This window comes from Natator depressus, chromosome 8, assembly GCF_965152275.1.
Source record: "Natator depressus isolate rNatDep1 chromosome 8, rNatDep2.hap1, whole genome shotgun sequence".
NCBI lineage: Eukaryota > Metazoa > Chordata > Testudines > Cheloniidae > Natator > Natator depressus.
In genome coordinates this window covers 43726350-43744721 of record NC_134241.1, presented here as the reverse complement: position 1 = coordinate 43744721, position 18372 = coordinate 43726350, and the positions used below count along the sequence as shown (strand labels likewise).

Genomic DNA, 18372 nt, shown 5'->3' with positions numbered 1-18372 from the left:
CCTTTCTTAAGGATTCCCAACATTCTGTTACCATTTTTGACTGCCACTGCACATTGAGTGGATGTTTTCAGAGAACTATCCACAATGACTCCCAGATCTCTTTCTTGAGTGGTAACAGCTAACTTAGACCCTGTCATTTTATATGTATAGTTGGGATTATGTTTTCCAATGTGCATGACTGTATTTATCAACACTGAATTTAATCTGCCATTTTGTTGCCCAGTCACCCAGTTTTGGGAGATCCTTTTATAGCTCTTCGCAGTCTGCCTGGGACTTAACTATCTTGAGCAATTTTGTGTCATCTGCAAATTTTGCCACCTCACTATTTACTCCTTTTTCCAGATCATTTATGAATATGTTGAATAGGACTCGGCCCACTACAGTCCCCTGGAGGCAGGGGTGAAAGTAACTTAAAGGACTTACCGGCACGCCGGAGTCCTGAGCGGGGGCGTGGCCTCAACCAGAAGAGGCAGGGCCTTTAAAGATTTAAAGGCCCCAGGGCTCCAGCTGCAGCTGGGAGCTCCAGGGCCTTTAAATCACCCCCGGAGCTCCCAGCTGCAGAGGCTCTGGGTCCTTTAAATCACTGCCCGAGCCCGGCTGCCTGAGCTCTGGGGTAGCAACGGCAGGGCTCAGGTGGAGCTTTAAAGGGACCGGGGCTCCCCACAGCGGCTGGAGCCCTGGGCCCTTTAAATCACCGCCGGAGCCCTGCCACTGCTACCCCAGGGCTCCGGCAGTAGGGCTCGGGAGGCAGTTTAAAGGGCCCTGGGCTCCAGCCGCTGCAGGGAGCCCTGGGCCTTTTAAATTGCCAGCCTGGGGAACCCGGTCCACCGTACGCCGTACTGGACCGGACTGGCTTACTTTCACCTCTGCCTGGGGGACACCACTATTTACCTCTCTCCATTTGGAAAACTGACCATTTATTCCTACCCTTTGTTTCCCATCTTTTAACCAGTTACCAATCCAAGAGAGGACCTTCCCTCTTATCCCATGACAGTTAACTTAACTTAAGAGCCTTTGGTAAGGGACCTTGTCAAAGGCTTTCTGAAAATTTAAGTACACTATATTCACTGGATCCCTTTTGTCCACATGCTTGTTGACCCCCCCCGCCCCTCAAAGATTTCTAGTAGGTTGGTGAGACATGATTTCCCTGTACAAAAACCATGTTGACTATTCCCCAACAAATTATTTTCATCTATGTGTCTGACAAGTTTGTTCTTTACTATAGTTTCAACCAGTTTGCCCGTACTGAACTCAGGCTTACCAGCCTGTAATTGCTGGGATCACCTCCGGAGCCCTTTTAAAAAATTGGTCTCACATTAGCTATCCTCCAGTCATTTAGTACAGAAGCTGATTTCAATGATAGGCTACAGACTACAGTTAGTAATTCTACAATTTCACATTTGAGTTCCTTCAGAACTCTTGGGTGTATACCATCTGGTCCTGGTGACTTATTACCGTTGAGTTTATAAATTTGTTCCAAAACCTCCTCTAATGACACCTCAATCTGGCACAGTTTCTCAGATTTGTCACTTAAAAAGAATGGTTCATGTTTGGGAATCTCCCTCACGTCCTCAACCGTGAAGACCGATGTAAAGAATTCATTTAGTTTCTCCACAATGGCCTTATTCTCCTTGAGTGCTCCTTAGCATCTTGATCGTCCAGTGGCTGCACTGGTTGTTTAGCAGGCTTCCTGCTTCTGATGTACTTAAAACATTTGTTGAAATTACTTTTTGAGTCTTTGGCTAGCTGTTTTTCAAATTCATTTTTGGCCCTCCTAATTATATTTTTTACATGTCATTTGCCAGAGTTTATGCTCCTTTCTATTTTCCTCACTCGGATTTAACTTCCACTTTTTAAAGGCTGCCTTTTTGCCTTTCACTGCTCCTTTGACTTTGTTGTTTAGCCACGGTGGCACTTTTTGGTTCTCTCTGATTTTTTAATTTGGGGTATACATTTAAGTTGAGCTTCTATTATGGTGTCTTTAAAAAGTTTCCGTGCAGCTTGCAGGGATTTAACTTTTGGGGCTGTACCTTTTAATTTCTGTTTAACTAACTTCCTCATTTTTGTGTAGTTCCCCTTTCTGAAATTAAATGCTACTGTGCTGGGCTGCTGTGGTGTCTTCCCCGCCATAGGGATGTTAAATTTAATTATATTATGGTCAATATTACCAGGAAGTCCAGCTATATTCACCTCTTGGACCAGATCCTGTGCTCCACTTAGGACTAAATCAAGAATTGTCTCTTCTCTTGTGGATTCCAGGACTAGCTGCATCAAGAAGCAGTCATTTAAGGTGCCAAGAAACTTTATCTCTGCATCCCGTCCTGAGGTGACATGTACCCAGTCAATATCGGGATAGTTGAAATCCCCCATTATTATTAATTTTTTAAATTTTAATAACCTCTCTAATCTCCCTGAGCATTTCACAGTCACTGTCACCATCCTGGTCAGGTGGTCGGTAATATATCCCTACTGCTATATCTTATTATTAGAGCATGGAATTCCTATCCATAGAGATTCTATGGTACTGCTTGGTTCATTTAAGATTTTTACTTCATTTGATTCTACACTTTCTTTCACATATAGCGCCACTCCCCCACCAATGTGACCTGTTCTGTCCTTCCGATATATTTTGTACCCTGGTATTACTGTGTCCCATTGATTATCCTCATTCCACCAAGTTTCTGTGATGCCTATTATATTAATATCCTCATTTAAAATGAGGCACTCTAGTTCACCCATCTTATTATTTAGACTTTTAGCATTGGTGTATAAGCACTTTAAAAACTTGTCACTTTTTTAGCTGTCTATTACATGATGTAACTGAATGGGAATTTTCTTCATTTGACTGTTTCTCATCAGATCCTACCTGTATTTGATCATCTTCCATCCTCTCCTCCTTACTAGGTCATAGAGAATCTCCATTAGTAGATCCTCCCCAAGGGATGTCACTGTCCGAACCATGTGCTCCTCCACACCTGCCGGCTTTCCCCCAGCCCTTAGTTTAAAAACTGCTCAATGACCTTTTTAATTTTAAGTGCCAGCAATCTGGTTTCATTTTGGTTTAGGTGGAGCCCATCCTTCCTGTATAGGCTCCCTCTTTCCCAAAAGTTTTCCCAGTTCCTAATAAACCTAAACCCCTCCTCCCTACACCATCGTCTCATCCACACATTGAGACCCTGCAGTTCTGCTTGTCTAACCAGCCCTGAGTGTGGAACTGGAAGCATTTCAGAGAATGCCACCATGGAGGTCCTGGACTTCAATCTCTTACCTAGCAGCCTAAATTTGGCCTTCAGGACCTCTCTTCTACCCTTCCCTATGTCACTGGTACCTACATGTACCACGACCACCGGCTCCCCACCAGCACTACACATAAGTCTATATAGAAGTTTAGGTTCTATAATTATATCAGCCAAGCAAAGGTCCTAATGGAGAATCAATCCTATTGAGACTCCCTGAAGAGAGTATGAACCATAGAATTTAAGGCCAGAAGGGACCATCAGATCATCTGGTGGGGTTTATTAGATACGCAGAAGGAATGGGATAGAAAATATGGAAATCATGCCATTATATAAATCAATGGCATGCCCCCAACTGGAATATGGTACAGTATTACTGATCACCCTTACATCAGAGAGAATTGGAAGGGGTTCTGAGATGGATAAGAATTATTAGGGACATAGAAAAACTTCTATGAAGACAATGGCTTGGGAGCAGACAGATAAGATATACAAAATAAATACATACATGTATACAAAATATACAGAGAAGATTCATTGGGATCTTAACCCTGTCTCATAACACAAAACCAGAGTCATTCAATGACATTTAAAGGTGGTATATACAAAATGGTTAAGAGGAAACATTTTCCAATTAACATAATTAGCCATGGAACTCATTACCACAAGATGTAATTGAGGCCATAAGCTCATCAGGTTTAATAAGGATTAGAGATATAATATGGATGACATGAATATCCAGAGCTATAGCAGTAAGTATGGGAAGAGTTATGGAAGGAATGCAAGCTCTCTTGCTTCAACCTCTAAGTATTGGGGATTAATTGGAAACTTCTGTGAGGGCAAGTATCCCATAACTGACTACGCAGGGCTTCTTGCACCTTTCTCTGAAGCCGCCAATACTACCCACTTTCAGAGACCGGCTTCTGACTAGATGGATCTCTGGAAGTCTGGTACTTCTGAGTTCTGATCTCAGTGACAGACTCCAACATCTGGGCAGTCATTTAATTTCTATTTCAGTTTCCCATAGAGAAGTGTTTCAGAGTAGCAGCCGTGTTAGTCTGTATCCGCAAAAAGAAAAGGAGTACTTGTGGCACCTTAGAGACTAACAAATTTATTTGAGCATGAGCTTTCGTGAGCTACAGCTCACTTCATCGGATGCATGAATGCTTATGCTCACGAAAGCTTATGCTCAAATAAATTTGTTAGTCTCTAAGGTGCCACAAGTACTCCTTTTCATAGAGAAGTGGTCATTCTAGCCTATCTGTCAGAGCTGGAGAGAGGTTACAGTGTTTGTAAAGTGCTGTGAGTATCAAAAGTACGACACAAGTCTTAAATTGTTGATGGAACAATGCAAGACTATATCCTGGGCCTTTGTATCACATAGATCACGTACTTCAACAAGCAGTTCCTCCATCAGTTTCTCAAGTAGAACATCCACAAACCTACCTATTAGCAAATGCACAAATAGCAGATGGGAACTCACCCATAGCACACTCATCCACGTCATCAGTACAGTCTGCTCCTTTATAGCCTTGGGGACAGGTGCAGATGTAGTGTCCATTCAGAGGGTTGGTATCACACAGAGCTCCCATCAGGCATGGGTTGCTAACACATGCATCATCCAAGTGGCACAGGAGACCTACAGAAGCAAAGGAGGTCACACTAGGCAGTTCATTGAAAAGAATAAAATCTGTTCATCAGGTTGCACTACACATTTAGCATTCTCCACACTGATTTTTTTAATTTAGGTCCCATTTCCCATGCAAAGAGGCGACTGGAACCATGACAGAAGATGATGTCTTCTGCAGACATTTGCCATTGGAATCTGACCATGTACTGTACAGCATAATAAAATGGCATGTCATACTGCTGTGGTTTCAAAGCGTTTGTCAGTACTCCTCGTATGCTATAATGGTTTAGTGTTTAAAGCATCAGCTGGGAGCACCTCTTCCTCTTTTCTCTCCCCTCCCCAGCTAGCATGGTGCATCTTCTGGTGAACACACCAATGCAGCTCCCTTCCTCAGTCCTCAACCTGCTCAGGAGCTATTGCATAGCCTCCAGACTGCCAGTGCAACTCCCTTGGTGTGTCAATGCTCTTAGCTTCTTATCTACACCTGCAGGGGATTCCCCACCAGGCCAGGTAAGGCAGCTTTAAAGCACCACTCCTCCTGTATGAAGCCACGTCCCAGTTCCCCACTTTAGTTGTACGGGTGTGTTATCCCAGAGGCACAGGAGCTCCAAAATCCAGTCCCCCCATTCCTGGGCTCTGGTTTTATAGACAAGCTGTATTCCAGTTCTTGCACAGGGCCCCATCCAACCATACCTTCTCAGGGTAGTACAGCCCTCACAGGGTCTGCAAGCAATTCTTCCTCCCTTAAATAAGGGATCACAACGGTCTTTCCCCTCGGTGTGTGCAGGGTGGCCAGCTTATCCTGCCCTTGGTCACAGAGGAGTCCCTTACCACCCACAGGGTGACATCAGAGAGCATTCGGGCCCCACACAGTGATGCAGCTGCCTGCCCTGAAGTCCAAACTGCCCCAGTTTCTCCTTGTCCAAGGCCACTTCCTCCGCACTGCCCGAATGTGCCAGGGGGCCTGGGTGTGGGCCAGGATCTATCCCTGTGCCATGTGCACACACAAAGGACAGTTAGGGTTGTCCTCTTAGCCTTCATTTATGCATTTAAGCATTTCTATTGGAAGCCTCAACATTAAACAATTTTAATCTTACTGTTCACAATTTATCCTGTGACAGGCCAGATGCTGGCTGGCCTTTGCACAGGTGAGGAGGGTGCAGAGAGTATAAGAAACCTTCCCTTTCACTTGTGCTCCTGCATGCATGGCTAGGAAAATTCCCAAGAGAGGGTCCTCTTCCACACAAGTGGTGGATGGCCACAAAGAGGAGGGTGCATTGCACCCTCTCACCGGATAGGGGAGCTGCTCCTGCGGTATGAGCTCCCTGAGCCAGAAATGAGTAACACTTTTTAAAGTTTTTTAAAAGGCACATTTTAGTTTACTTTAGAAATGGTATCCTACACCTCTAGCTGTCTGCCGGCAGCACAGAACAGCAATCCCAGAGCTATGCACATTTCTCATCCTTACCTGTCTTTCCTTCTGGACAGATACATGTAAACGAAGCCACACGATCAATGCAAGTGGACCCGGCAGCACAGGGAGTATTGAAACAATCGTCAATGTTCTTACTGCAGTCCTCCCCGCTCCAGCCATTGACACAGACACAGCTGTGGCCTCCATTGTGGTTGGTGCAGGTCCCTCCGTTCTGACAGGCGTTGGGCTGGAGCTGACATTCATCCACATCCTCAGTACAAAACTGACCTGGCAAGTCAAGAGGATGAGTTTAACAGAATTCCAGGGAAGCCTTCCACAAGACGCCATTCCACTAACTGAGGGAGAGTCAGAAATCCTGAATACGGGACAGTTTGTGGAATAGAAAATGACTGTCTTGGGAGTACTTCTAAGAAAAACATAATTGATTAAACACACCCAGATACCCACTATTGCTTTAACCTCTAAATGGAGGTGACCCATGCATTGCCAAATGAAGATAGATATACTTGCAACAAATAAGTCCTTTGGGCTAATGAAGGGCTAACAAACAACTTCATCAGCTTACCAGTGCCCTGTCTGAACAGTTAGCGTCCCAATCCAGTCCTTAGCAGGCATAGCTATTAACACAACTATCATGTTCACAGCCTCAACAGAAAGGATCCTGGCCATTTAGTTACTGTGACAATGAATTTTCCCCCAGCTCTAGAAGGGGAGGCACACTGCCTTGGAAGAACAGATTGTGACAAAGTTCCTCCTCTACCTTGGTGGGTCTTGCGCATATTGGCGGATTTGCTCGCCTTGGAGCTTCACGGCAGCCCTCAGTTTGGCCGTTTTCGTGAACCCACAGTCCAGGTCAACTCCTCCTGTGTCTGACCAGGAGTTGGGAGATTTGGCGGGAACCCGGGCGCGACCTCTACTCTGGGTTCCAGCCCAGGGCCCTGTGGAATGCAACTGTCTAGAGTGCCTCCTGGAACAGCTATGCAACAGCTACAACTCCCTGGGCTACTTCCCCATGGACTCCTCCCAACACCTTCTTTATCCTCACCATAGGACCTTCCTCCTGGTGTCTGAAATGCTTGTGCTCCTCAGTCCTCCAGCAGTACGCCTTCTCACTCTCAGCTCCTGGTGCCTCTTGCTCCCAGCTCCTCACACACACACCACAAACTGAAGTGAGCTCCTTTTTAAACCCAGGTGCCCTGATTAGCCTGCCTTAATTGATTCTAACAGCTTCTTGATTGGCTGCAGGTGTTCTAATCAGCCTGTCTTAATTGTCTCCAGAAGGTTCCTGATTGTTCTGGAACCTTCCCTGTTACCTTACCCAGGGAAAAGGGACCTACTTAACCTGGGGCTAATATATCTGCCTTCTATTACTCTCCTGTAGCCACCTGGCCCGACCCTGTCACAATATACATGGGGATATGAGCAAGGAGTAGTTTTGCAGATACCTATCCTAGGGGTATCTGCATCATATCTCTGGACATGACCAGTATAAACTAGATGTTGCTAGAAGCCTGAGCAGACTCAGAGTATGTCTACACAGGAAAACTGCACAAGACTAGCTTACCCAAGCAAGCTTGAATCCAGCTAACATGAGTACCAATAGTAAGGGCAACAGAAGTGTGGGTTTCAAAGCAGGTTAGTAAGCCAAGTACATATCCAAGTCTGTGCTGGGCCTATATTACCTGCTCTGAACCCCGTGCTGCATGTCTTCACTGCTATTGTTACTTGTGCAGGCTGGATTCAAGATAGCACAAGTAGGCTAACCTGTGCAGAACTTTTCCTGTGTAAACATACCCTCAGTCTAAAGTGCATGCTCCTGGAATTAAAGATGCTGTGTTTCTCTTGCCTTCTGAGTGTTAACTTATATCCAGTCAAAGACTGACTGATTATTTTCTCCTCTAAGTCCACTGAATTTGCAAAGAAAAGTCTCAAGAAAATGGCATCAGCTTTAGCCATGCTTTGAAATTTTTCTCAACAGCTTGTGGGCTGCAGTGAAAGCACCAGAAGTGCAAATGGCCTTTTTTGTCTGATAGGCTTATCATCAATCCAGGTGCATAATGCCTGTCGTGACACAATGCAGTAAGAATGAAGGCATTGACTGTGGTCCTGGAGTAGATTAAACTGATTTTTAAAGATCTATATCGAATGTATATACATATTTTTCCCATCATGGGGACACTACTTTGCAGATTTCAGAGTAACAGCCATGTTAGTCTGTATTCGCAAAAAGAAAAGGAGTACTTGTGGCATCTTAGAAACTAACCAATTTATTTGAGCATATGTAAGGAGAGTGGTCACTTTGGATAAGCTATTACCAGCAGGAGAGTGAGTTTGTGTGTGTGTGTGTGTGTGTGTGTGTGTGTGAGTGAGAAAACCTGGATTTGTGCTGGAAATGGCCCACCTTGATTATCATACACATTGTAAGGAGAGTGGTCACTTTAGATAAGCTATTACCAGCAGGAGAGAGAGTTTGTGAGTGTGGGGGGGGGGGGATAGAAAACCTGAATTTGTGTTGGAAATGGCCCAACTTGATTATCATACACATTGTAAGGAGAGTGATCACTTTAGATAAGCTATTACCAGCAGGAGAGTGGGGTGGGAGGAGGTATTTTTTCATGCTTTTTGTGTGTATATAATAAGATCTTCTATACTTTCCACAGTATGCATCCAATGAAGTGGGCTGTAGCTCACGAAAGCTTATGCTCAAATAAATTGGTTAGTCTCTAAGGTGCCACAAGTACTCCTTTTCTTTTTACTTTGCAGAGTTAAGGTTGTTTGGGTGATTTAACTGTGCATTTCCAGACTAACATGCCTGCTAGTTTAACCTTCACTCTGAATTTCCTGGATCCATAATGCTCATTTGGGGGATAACTACAGCCCACTAATAAATGCTCTAAATTATTGACATGTGCTCAACTGTAGCTCCATGTTAATGCAGTTTGTCACAGCAGTTCCATATTTAAATTATAAATATGAGCCATAAACAAGAAACCAAGAGAACACTACCATGTTTTATGACAGAACACTAACAATTTGAAGATATGTAGTGTTCATCCTGAATTTTTTTTTCAAATTATAACTTTCAGTTCCAGATTCAGTTAGGTTCTGGCCACTTCACACTGATTTAGAGCAACACAAGGCAACTGGAGAGCACTGCCCAGTTAAGCTGGGTTTACAGCTGCTTTGAATCACCAGAGCCTTGGTGTCTCTCTCCCTCCTGCTCACCACATTTTCCTCCCCCCAACACGCAAATTTCCTTTTCCTCCTGCATCCACTTATATCTTCCTGCACATCTTTCCATGGTTTCCCCTCCAGGATGAGTAATGCATCAGGCTGTTTTTGAGGAGACAGTTCAAATTAATCACTGCTGCCAACTCTTGGGATTTTATCTTATCTTGCGATATTTAGTGTTTTTTAAAGCCCCAACTCCTGGACTTGTGTGAATACATAAGAATTTCAGTTCTCATTTTAAAAGTTTCCAACCCTCCTGATTAAGGAGGAAAAGCTTGAAATCGTGCCCCAAGCATAACCCTAGAGATTCAAAAACCAGAAGGTAAATCAAAACCCAACACGTAGTTTTAAAAGCCTTATGGTTTTTAAATGCTTGGTTTTGGCACTACTGGATTAGTGGTCATTTTTCTAGTTACTCTTCATGACTGGAAGCTACTCTCTCAGAAGTTGGCATGTCTTCAGAGAAACTCAAGGACTGCCCTCTTTCAAAGTGGTAATCATCATCTATTGTTCTTAATGGGACTGAGGACACGGGTTGCCTTTAGAAAAGATGGTCACTGCCTCCCATTGTTCTCAATGGAAATATAACCCCATGTCCTCAGGGAAGATCCTGGCCCCCTGAGCTACCAGAACTGGGAAGAGGAACACTGTGAGGAGGTGGTGATGGATGGAAGCTGTGCCTAAAGAAACCTGTGGCTTTGGTCCCAGTGAATCCTATTCTTGGGAGTTTCTCTGAAGATTAATCTTCAGCCTCTGCTGACAAGTCTTTAGTTAAGAATAATGGGGAAAGTAACATTAACCCTAAATGTCTTTTAAAAACTGTTTTTAAAAAAATCTATCCTTTGCACAAGATATACTCAAATTTTACCTCTGAAAATTTGCATAGAGAGACTAAGCCTGAGCAGAGATTGTGAGGGACAAAAAAAAGCTCTGAAATAAGGAACAAGTCTAAAATACTTAGTCAGTGGAGTTTCTCCAGATGTACCTGTAACATAGTGTGACAAAGCTCTGTCCTTGCCTCCATGGGTCCCGTGTTTCCTGGCAGATTTAGCTAGCCTCAGAGGCTCACTGTGACCCTGCACATAACCCTTCTCTCTCTAGAGACAAGGGTCACAGTCTACTGAGTCATTTTCATCATAAGCCAGTGAGGGAGGTGAGGAGAAGTTATCCTTCCTTGCACAGTCGCTGTTGTCTCCCAGTCTCAAGTGATTAATCAGGGGGCAAAGGTGGGTGGGGGGAGCCCGGGCCCACCCTCTACTCCGGGCTCCAGCCCAGGGACCCTAATGGTATCAGCTATGGTAGCTGACCTTTTAGAAACATGACATGTACAATTCCCTGGGCTACTTCCCCCACAGCAGCCCTCACTTCCTCAAGCTCCACTTCACCCTTACCTCAGGGCCTCCTTCCTTGTGCCTGATACGGTGTGTACTACTCAGCCTCTCCAACAGCACAACTTCCTCCCACAGCTCCTGACATGCACACCCACCTGACTAACTGAGAGGCTTTTAACTAGTTTCAGCCAGTCCCTGATTGGCTTCAGGTGTCCCAATCAACCTAGCATTCTCCCTGCCTTCTGGAAAGTTCTTAATTGGCCCCAGGTGTCTTAATTGACGTGGAGCAGCTGCCATTTCACTTATCCTGGTACCAGGGATTTGTTTAGCCTGGAGCTAATATATCTATCTCCCACTACTTTTCTATAGGTTTCAGAGAAACAGCCGTGTTAGTCTGTATTTGCAAAAAGAAAAGGAGTACTTGTGGCACCTTAGAGACTAACCAATTTATTTGAGCATAAGCTTTCGTGAGCTACAGCTCACTTCATCGGATGCAACATTCTATAGCCATCTGGCCTTGCCCCATCACAATAGATTGGAATCTGGACCAATGCAACCTGTAAGAGGCATTTGTTGCATATTTGCATTTATGCACAATATGAATTGGTGGAGTGTTGTTGGACAATGCTTTAAGCACAAACATGCTTTGAGCAGGGGGTTGGACGAGATGACCTCCTGAGGTCTCTTCCAACCCTAATCCTCTATGCTTCTATGCAAATTTGGGGAACTATGCAACTCCTTAATAAAAGGAAAGCTCATACATGGAATATAAAATGAGCAGGGGATGCACAAGTGTCAGGGTTCCCTCCCCACTCTGAACTCTGGAGTGGAGATGTGGGGACTCGCATGAAAGACCCCCTAAGCTTATTTCTACCAGCTTAGGTTAAAAACTTCTGCAAGGCACAAATTCTTCCTTGTCCTTGAACATCATTGCTGCCACCACCAAGTGAGTTAGACAAAGATTCAGGAAAAGGACCACTTGGAGTTCCTGTTTCCCCAAAATATCCCCTCAAGTCCCTTCACCCCCTTTCCTGGGGAGGATTGAGAATAATATACCAACCAAATATGTAAACAAGGTGAGCACAGACCAGACCCTTGGGTTTTTAGGACACTAAAAACCAATCAGGTTCTTAAAAGCAGATCTTTATTATAAAGAAAAAAGTAAAAGAAGCACCTCTGTAAAATCAGGATGGAAGGTAATTTTACAGGGTAATAAGATTTAAAACACAGAGGATTCCCCTTAGCATAGGGAAAATTCACAAGCTAAAACAAAAGATAATCTAACGCATTTCCTTGCTTTACTTACAATTTTTGTAATCTTAGATGATTATTTCAGGTAGGGTTTTAGGAGAAGGTTTTTTCCTGCCTGGTCCCTCTCTCTGTCCTGAGAGAGCACAAACAAAGAGAGCACAAACAAAACCTCCCCCCACAGATCTGAAAGGATCTTCTTCACTTATTGGTCCTTTTGGTCAGGTGCCAACCAGGTTATTTGAGCTTCTTAACCCCTTACAGGTAAAGGAGGGATTTTATGCTGTATGTTTATGACAACAAGTTTCTCCAAGAAACCACTTCAATCTTATTCTGGCCCAGATATTTGCAGAGCCAGAGAAATCAGTGAAATGAAGACTGGCTCTGAGTGACCTTGTACAGAGTAAGCACCTCGTCCATGTAGTATTTCAAAACAGAAAACAGACAGAACAACCTTCAGCGCTAAATGTTTATTGACTATGAAACAGAGGTACTTTCTGTGCTTCTGTTTCTTGGAAGTCATCAGGGATTAAGTTCTCCAAGAGCAACTATACAGAATAGGATACTTTAGATGTACATTATTTCTATGGCTCCCATTTGCAGAGCAAACACTTACCCGATATCTCTGATGGGATTTTTGAAAAGGGCAGCTTTTGATCAGCACAAAGAAGTTTTATATATGGCCATAATGGCCAGGTAGCTGGCAGCTCTCAAATTTAAGGACACCAAGGAATAATTTTTTCTTTCCAGCACATTTAATCATGTAGACTGTTCTCAGGGGTTGAAGACACGTTCCCAGCTTTATGCACCCCTTTCACAGCAGAGTCTACAAGGTCAGCCTAGTGCAAGATGGAGAAAAATTAGAAACTCTTCCTGGGAACCTGGTATCAGTGCTCAGATTTCCTTGGTACAGAAGGAAGAGAGAGTCAGGGTGATTCCAGACTTCCTTACCTAGCACCACCAAGCCCTCACTGATATCTCCATACCTCTCTCTAGGAGCTCCAGGATGCCAAAAAATTGTATGGCTTCATTAGCAAGGCGGCTGCAGAGATAGAACCACAGCCACTGCGCACACTAAGTTCTGAAAAACTGAGGCATTACCTGGAGATGAGGAAGCAGCCGAGAAACATCCAGAGAAACAGTAGCAGATGTACCTCCAGAAAGCATGTCCCATTGGCTCTTCTCCCTCCACCAAGAACCCCACTCCACATCAGTAGCAACATTTTCAATTTTCTTCACCCAAAGCTATTTACTGAATTCTACCGAAATTCATGAACAGTTTTGGTGCCCCCAAAAATGCATTTTTCAGTGAATTTACTGTTTACCGAAAAACCCCCACCCAGCTCTAGTCAACAACCCTCTCCCCACCAATAATACCCATTTAGATTTAGCGCTTGTCTTCACTACCAGGGTAAGTCGACCTAAGTTACGCTACTCCAGCTACGTGAATAATGTAGCTGGAGTTGACGTAGCTTAGGTCGATTTATCCCAGTGTCTTCATTGTGCTGCGTCGATGGGAGATGCTCTCCCATGAACTTACCTTAATCTTCTTGGGGAGCTGGAGTACCGAGGTCGATCGGAAAGTGCTCTGCTGTCGATTTAGCAGGTCGTCACGAGACCTGCTAAATCGACCCCGCTGCATCAATTGCAGCAACACCGATCTCCCGTAGTGAAGACCAGACCTTATTTTAGTGTTGAAGACATTTAATAGGACAGAGGCTCTCAAGAACTTCCTGGGCTCACCAGACTCCCTTTGGAGTTCATTTGTGATCAACTATACCAATGCCCATTTTCCTTAGAAGCAAGTTCACCAAAGCACTAAGCTCAGATCTAACTGGTATTGAGCACCCTTCAAATAGATAGACTAGACAGACCTGTACAAAGCCTTCCACAACACCAGACCTCACCAACACTGCAGAGAGGAAGACTGCTTTGGAGGGAATATTAGAGAACCTGATACCACATATCCTAAGGAAGAGTAGTGGTGGATCAGTGCAGAACATGATTCCAGGTCATATGACATCATCTACACGCTCAGAGTGTCTCACGGGGGCTTTGCCAAGTGGATCAGATAGAAAGTCCAATGCAGGAGACAGATCCCATCAGCCCAAGTGTGAAGGCCCTATTCTCGAGGGATGATCTGGGGAATTACAAATCAGTAAATCTCACATTTGTACCTAGTGAATTGGTTGAATGGATCCTTTAAACTAGAACAAAAACATCTGAAAGATATGACAGGGAAAGGAAAGTTGTCTTTCGCCAATTAGACTTGCATGCATGTGAAAGCAGGGGACAAATGAGAACCAGGTGATGTAATTTACATTTTCAAAAACCCTTTCACATGATCCCTCACAAGAGGCTGTTAAAGAAACTAAGTAGTGATGGGGTGAGAGACAAAGTGCTGTCATGGCTCAAAAACTGGCAGACACAAGAAAATAGTAAGAATAAGTGGTCAATTTTCATCATGATAAAAGGTTAACAGCACAATGTCTCAAGGATCTCCATTAGGTCCAGTGTTTAACATCTTGTTAATGATCTGGAAAGGTGGGCGGAGCAGTGAGGTAACAAACTTTCCATACGACAAAGTTATTTATGTTAGAGAAACCTAACCAAGTTAGGTGAACAGACAACACAATGGCAAGTGAAATTCAATGCTGATAAATGCAAGGTAATGTACATTGAAGGGGAAAGTCAGTGAAGACCTCTGCTCAATGGGCAAGTGCAGATGAAAAAGCTAACAATTTAGTATAATGCAGAATATATATATGTAAATCAATGATGAAGCCTCATCTGGAACACTGTGTACAGTACTGGCCTTCCCACCTCGAAAAGGGTATTGAAATAGAGAGGTTCCAGACCCTGATAACAAGACTGATTGGTGCATGGAAAACTCCTGTGGCAATAGTTTGAAGAAATGGATTGATTACCATTGAAAGGAGACAAAGAAGGGACATGATAAAAACATATAACATAATGGATGATCTAGCGAAGGTAGATCAAGACATTCTGTTCTCCCTGCCTCATAACACAAGAAGAAGGGGACACTCAATGAAATTGATAGGTGGGAAATTCAAAATGTGTCAGAGGAAATATTCCATCACATGCATAATTAAACTCTGGAATTTATTGCCACAGAATGTCACTGAAGTCAAGAATTTTGAATCTGGCTAAGAGGGATGGGTGTTTTATGTAGGTTTAATGCAATCTCTGTCAGGGATTGAGAGCTTCACGGTGGTGCAGATTACCCCACATCTGCCTACGTGGGGCTTCTTGCCCCTTCCTCTGAAGCATCCAGCGTCTACCACCATTAGCGAATAAATAATGGGGCTGATGGACCATGGGTCCGTTCTAACATGGCAATCCTGTGTTTCAATGTCAGAGTCTTTTCTCAGACTCTCCTAGGGCTCAGGATCAGATCTCATGGATCCAATACATCAGATGAACGCTGATTCTCAGACCCTAGAACTCATTTCAATAATTCTCCACCAGGCACCATAGCCACGACTACCCCTCTCAGCCTGGGGGAGGCTTAGTGGACACATTATTTACATCTGGGGAGGCTTTTCAAGAAGAGGTCTCCTCAATTCATGCACCACCGCAACACCTTGCTGGACCCATGTCTTTTGGTCTTTCTGAAGAATTTGTAGGCATCACAAGCACAGCCACTGGCAGCAGAGTGGTTCTTCCCCAAGGCATAAAAAGCACCTTTTAGGCCTATCTGAAACAAAGAACTTACCCAGGTGATTAGGAATGGCTCCTAAATGCAACGTTTTTTGATGATCTGCCATCTTGGGCAAAGCTGGAGGCAACCCAAGATAGCAAAAACTACCAGTATGTATCTATTATCAAATATAAGACCTGACTGAATTGCATCCCTGATTTAGGTTAGATATAAACTACAATCATTTTAAGATAACATGATGGAAAACAAGGATAATTTCATGACCACTCCATGAGGCAGACAGAGAAACTGAGGTACTGTTAGAGGGGATTTTAAGCCTTCTGACTTAAAATGTTGGGCTTTAGTGAATCATACATGCTCCTAACCGTCAACTATTGCCCGAAAACAGTTCCATGATCTAGTGGTTGCACATGCAGCTCCTCCTGGGGGGCTCTTTGGAGGCACTAATATAAATGAGAAAAATGAATGATGTGGAAAGTCACTGGTGGTATGAAATGATTGGGTGCTCTGACAGGGTGGTGGCTGGTGAAGTGCTTTGGGATGGGATGGTGATGGAGAAGTGGTCGAAAGGAGATACATCACCACATTAAACCACTCTTCATCTTGTCCATCCCCTCTCTCTTCACCTCCTCTAGAAAACACAGTAAACTTGGAAAAGACCTAGTAAGTGAAGAGATCTGTAAGACAAAATACAAAAGTCACAAAAATGCTCCATGTTCTCAAGCTAATACAGCAATGTATTTTTAGTAATTACCTAAAGACATTAATCACCTCACTATAAGGTCTGGTATTCACTTGAATGGGTTTCCTGGTATAGCTGTACCAGCAACCTGCCCCAGTGGAGAGACAGCTTATACCAGTTCCCCAAACAGACTACATTATATGAGCAAAACAACATTTTTGCTGGTATAACAACATCTAAGTAGGGCTTCCTCATAGCTATGTCAGAGGGGAGGGAGAATGGTCAACACAGCTATGTCAGCCAAACTTATAAGTGTAGACCAGGTCTTAGTAGGAGAAAATGACCAAAGATGATGTCAGCAGGAGTTAGAACAACTGTCTTATCTGTTAGTCTCATCTCACCCACCAATCCAGACTCAGTACCGGCAGTCCAGCCCTCTTCATCTTGGAGACAAGTTTATGCAAATGTCATTCAGTGCCACTGTACAAGCCCCTCAAGAGACTGCTTGGCACATTCAAAGAGTACTTCCAAAGCTGGAAGATCACTATGAACATGAGGGAACAAGAGGAACATGTGTTCTGGATTGGCAGAAGTTCATTCTACCAGAGATCATTTAACATATTAAAGTTGTACTGTTTCCTTAGTGGTCATCTGCTAATCCAGACTCATTATTGGGAATTAGCAAGCAGCGCAGAATGATATTGAAGATCTGATCGATATTTCATAATTCATACTCAATGCAATCTTAGCTAAAGCAGGAATTTAAATCTCTTTGATTCCAGACTTCCTTACCTAGCATGAATTTACCCTCAAACTGTGGATGAAGCTAAATGTGGATGGCAGACTCCAGGATGAATTGTGGTCAAGTACCTGGGAATCCTTTCTGGGATCTCCCAGGATTTGCATCTCTGAGCTGCAGCTCTGCCACCTTTGCAGGGTGCAGTGTGCCCTCCCCCAACAATGGCTAGCTCTGCCAATTTGTGCAGGGAGTAGAAGAGAGAAAAGGGATCATAATCCAACCTTTCCCCCTCCCATCCCCGCCCCCTTTTTAACAGTTAACCCCCAATGGAGATGCTACAGGGAACAGGACTGCACTCTCCCATAGCTTCTTACCAGCCTCTGTACATTTTAGTGCAAGGGTGATCATTGCTTCTTGCACTCCCATGGAAGGGCCTGCCAGCATCACAAACATTATACCACTCACTGTTGGGTAAGGATTTAAAATTTCTGAAAAGTTAGAAGCAAATATATTCAGTAGTTTAGGGCTCAGTGAGCTGATTACTTTGAGATTTCAGGGCCAGTATCACCTTTCTAACCGGATTAATTTAAAGGCTTTGTTTTATCACTTGAAATGTTATGGAGAAGTACTATGGTGCTGAAAATTATCCTGTGCATAGTCCATTTTTTGCCCCCACAAAATTAGTATTACTTGTTACTGTATCTATTTCTGCAACAGAAGCTGAAGAAAGTGGTTTCTGTGAAAAGAGTAAATTTAAACATGAGAAATGAGAGCACAAGATCTTACAGCAATTTTTTCACTCTAGCTCTTTTATATTTGTCAGCCTTCTTGGCAGAGAAAAGTCATGCCACTTCAGGCTGACTTGACCAAAATTCCTCCCGGAGGCTGCCAGCCACACTGTGGCACTTTCATTCACCAGTACACAGGGCAGGCTCATGCTCATGGGTATTAAAAGGTGCCCAAATCCCACTGTAATTATATGGGAGCTGGGATGCTCAACCCCTGTGGGTTCCTTTGAAAAATCCTGCCTAAAGCTCTGCTCCCTGGTGCAACAGACGAGAAGCACAGGACCAGAGTCACAACAATTGAAGTAAGAAAGCATCGACCCCCCATGCCTGAAGAGAAGCTTAAAGTAAGAACAGTTTGATAGAGACAAAT

General features: G+C 43.8%; 1 protein-coding gene across 3 annotated transcripts in view; it reads right to left on the bottom strand.

Annotated features, from left to right (window-relative positions):
* The window catches only part of NOTCH2 (notch receptor 2), a 132753-nt gene that overhangs the window by 61605 nt on the left and 52776 nt on the right, over positions 1-18372 (bottom strand). For 2 of the 3 annotated variants that reach the window (XM_074960858.1, XM_074960859.1), the window contains exons 6-7: positions 6335-6568; positions 4720-4875 (exon numbers count right to left, since the gene is read on the bottom strand). In XM_074960858.1, coding sequence (XP_074816959.1) covers positions 4720-4875; positions 6335-6568 — 390 coding nt within the window. Of the gene's footprint in view, positions 1-4719; positions 4876-6334; positions 6569-16375; positions 16471-18372 lie in introns of those variants that run through there. The other variant, XR_012640536.1, reaches the window with a different exon arrangement.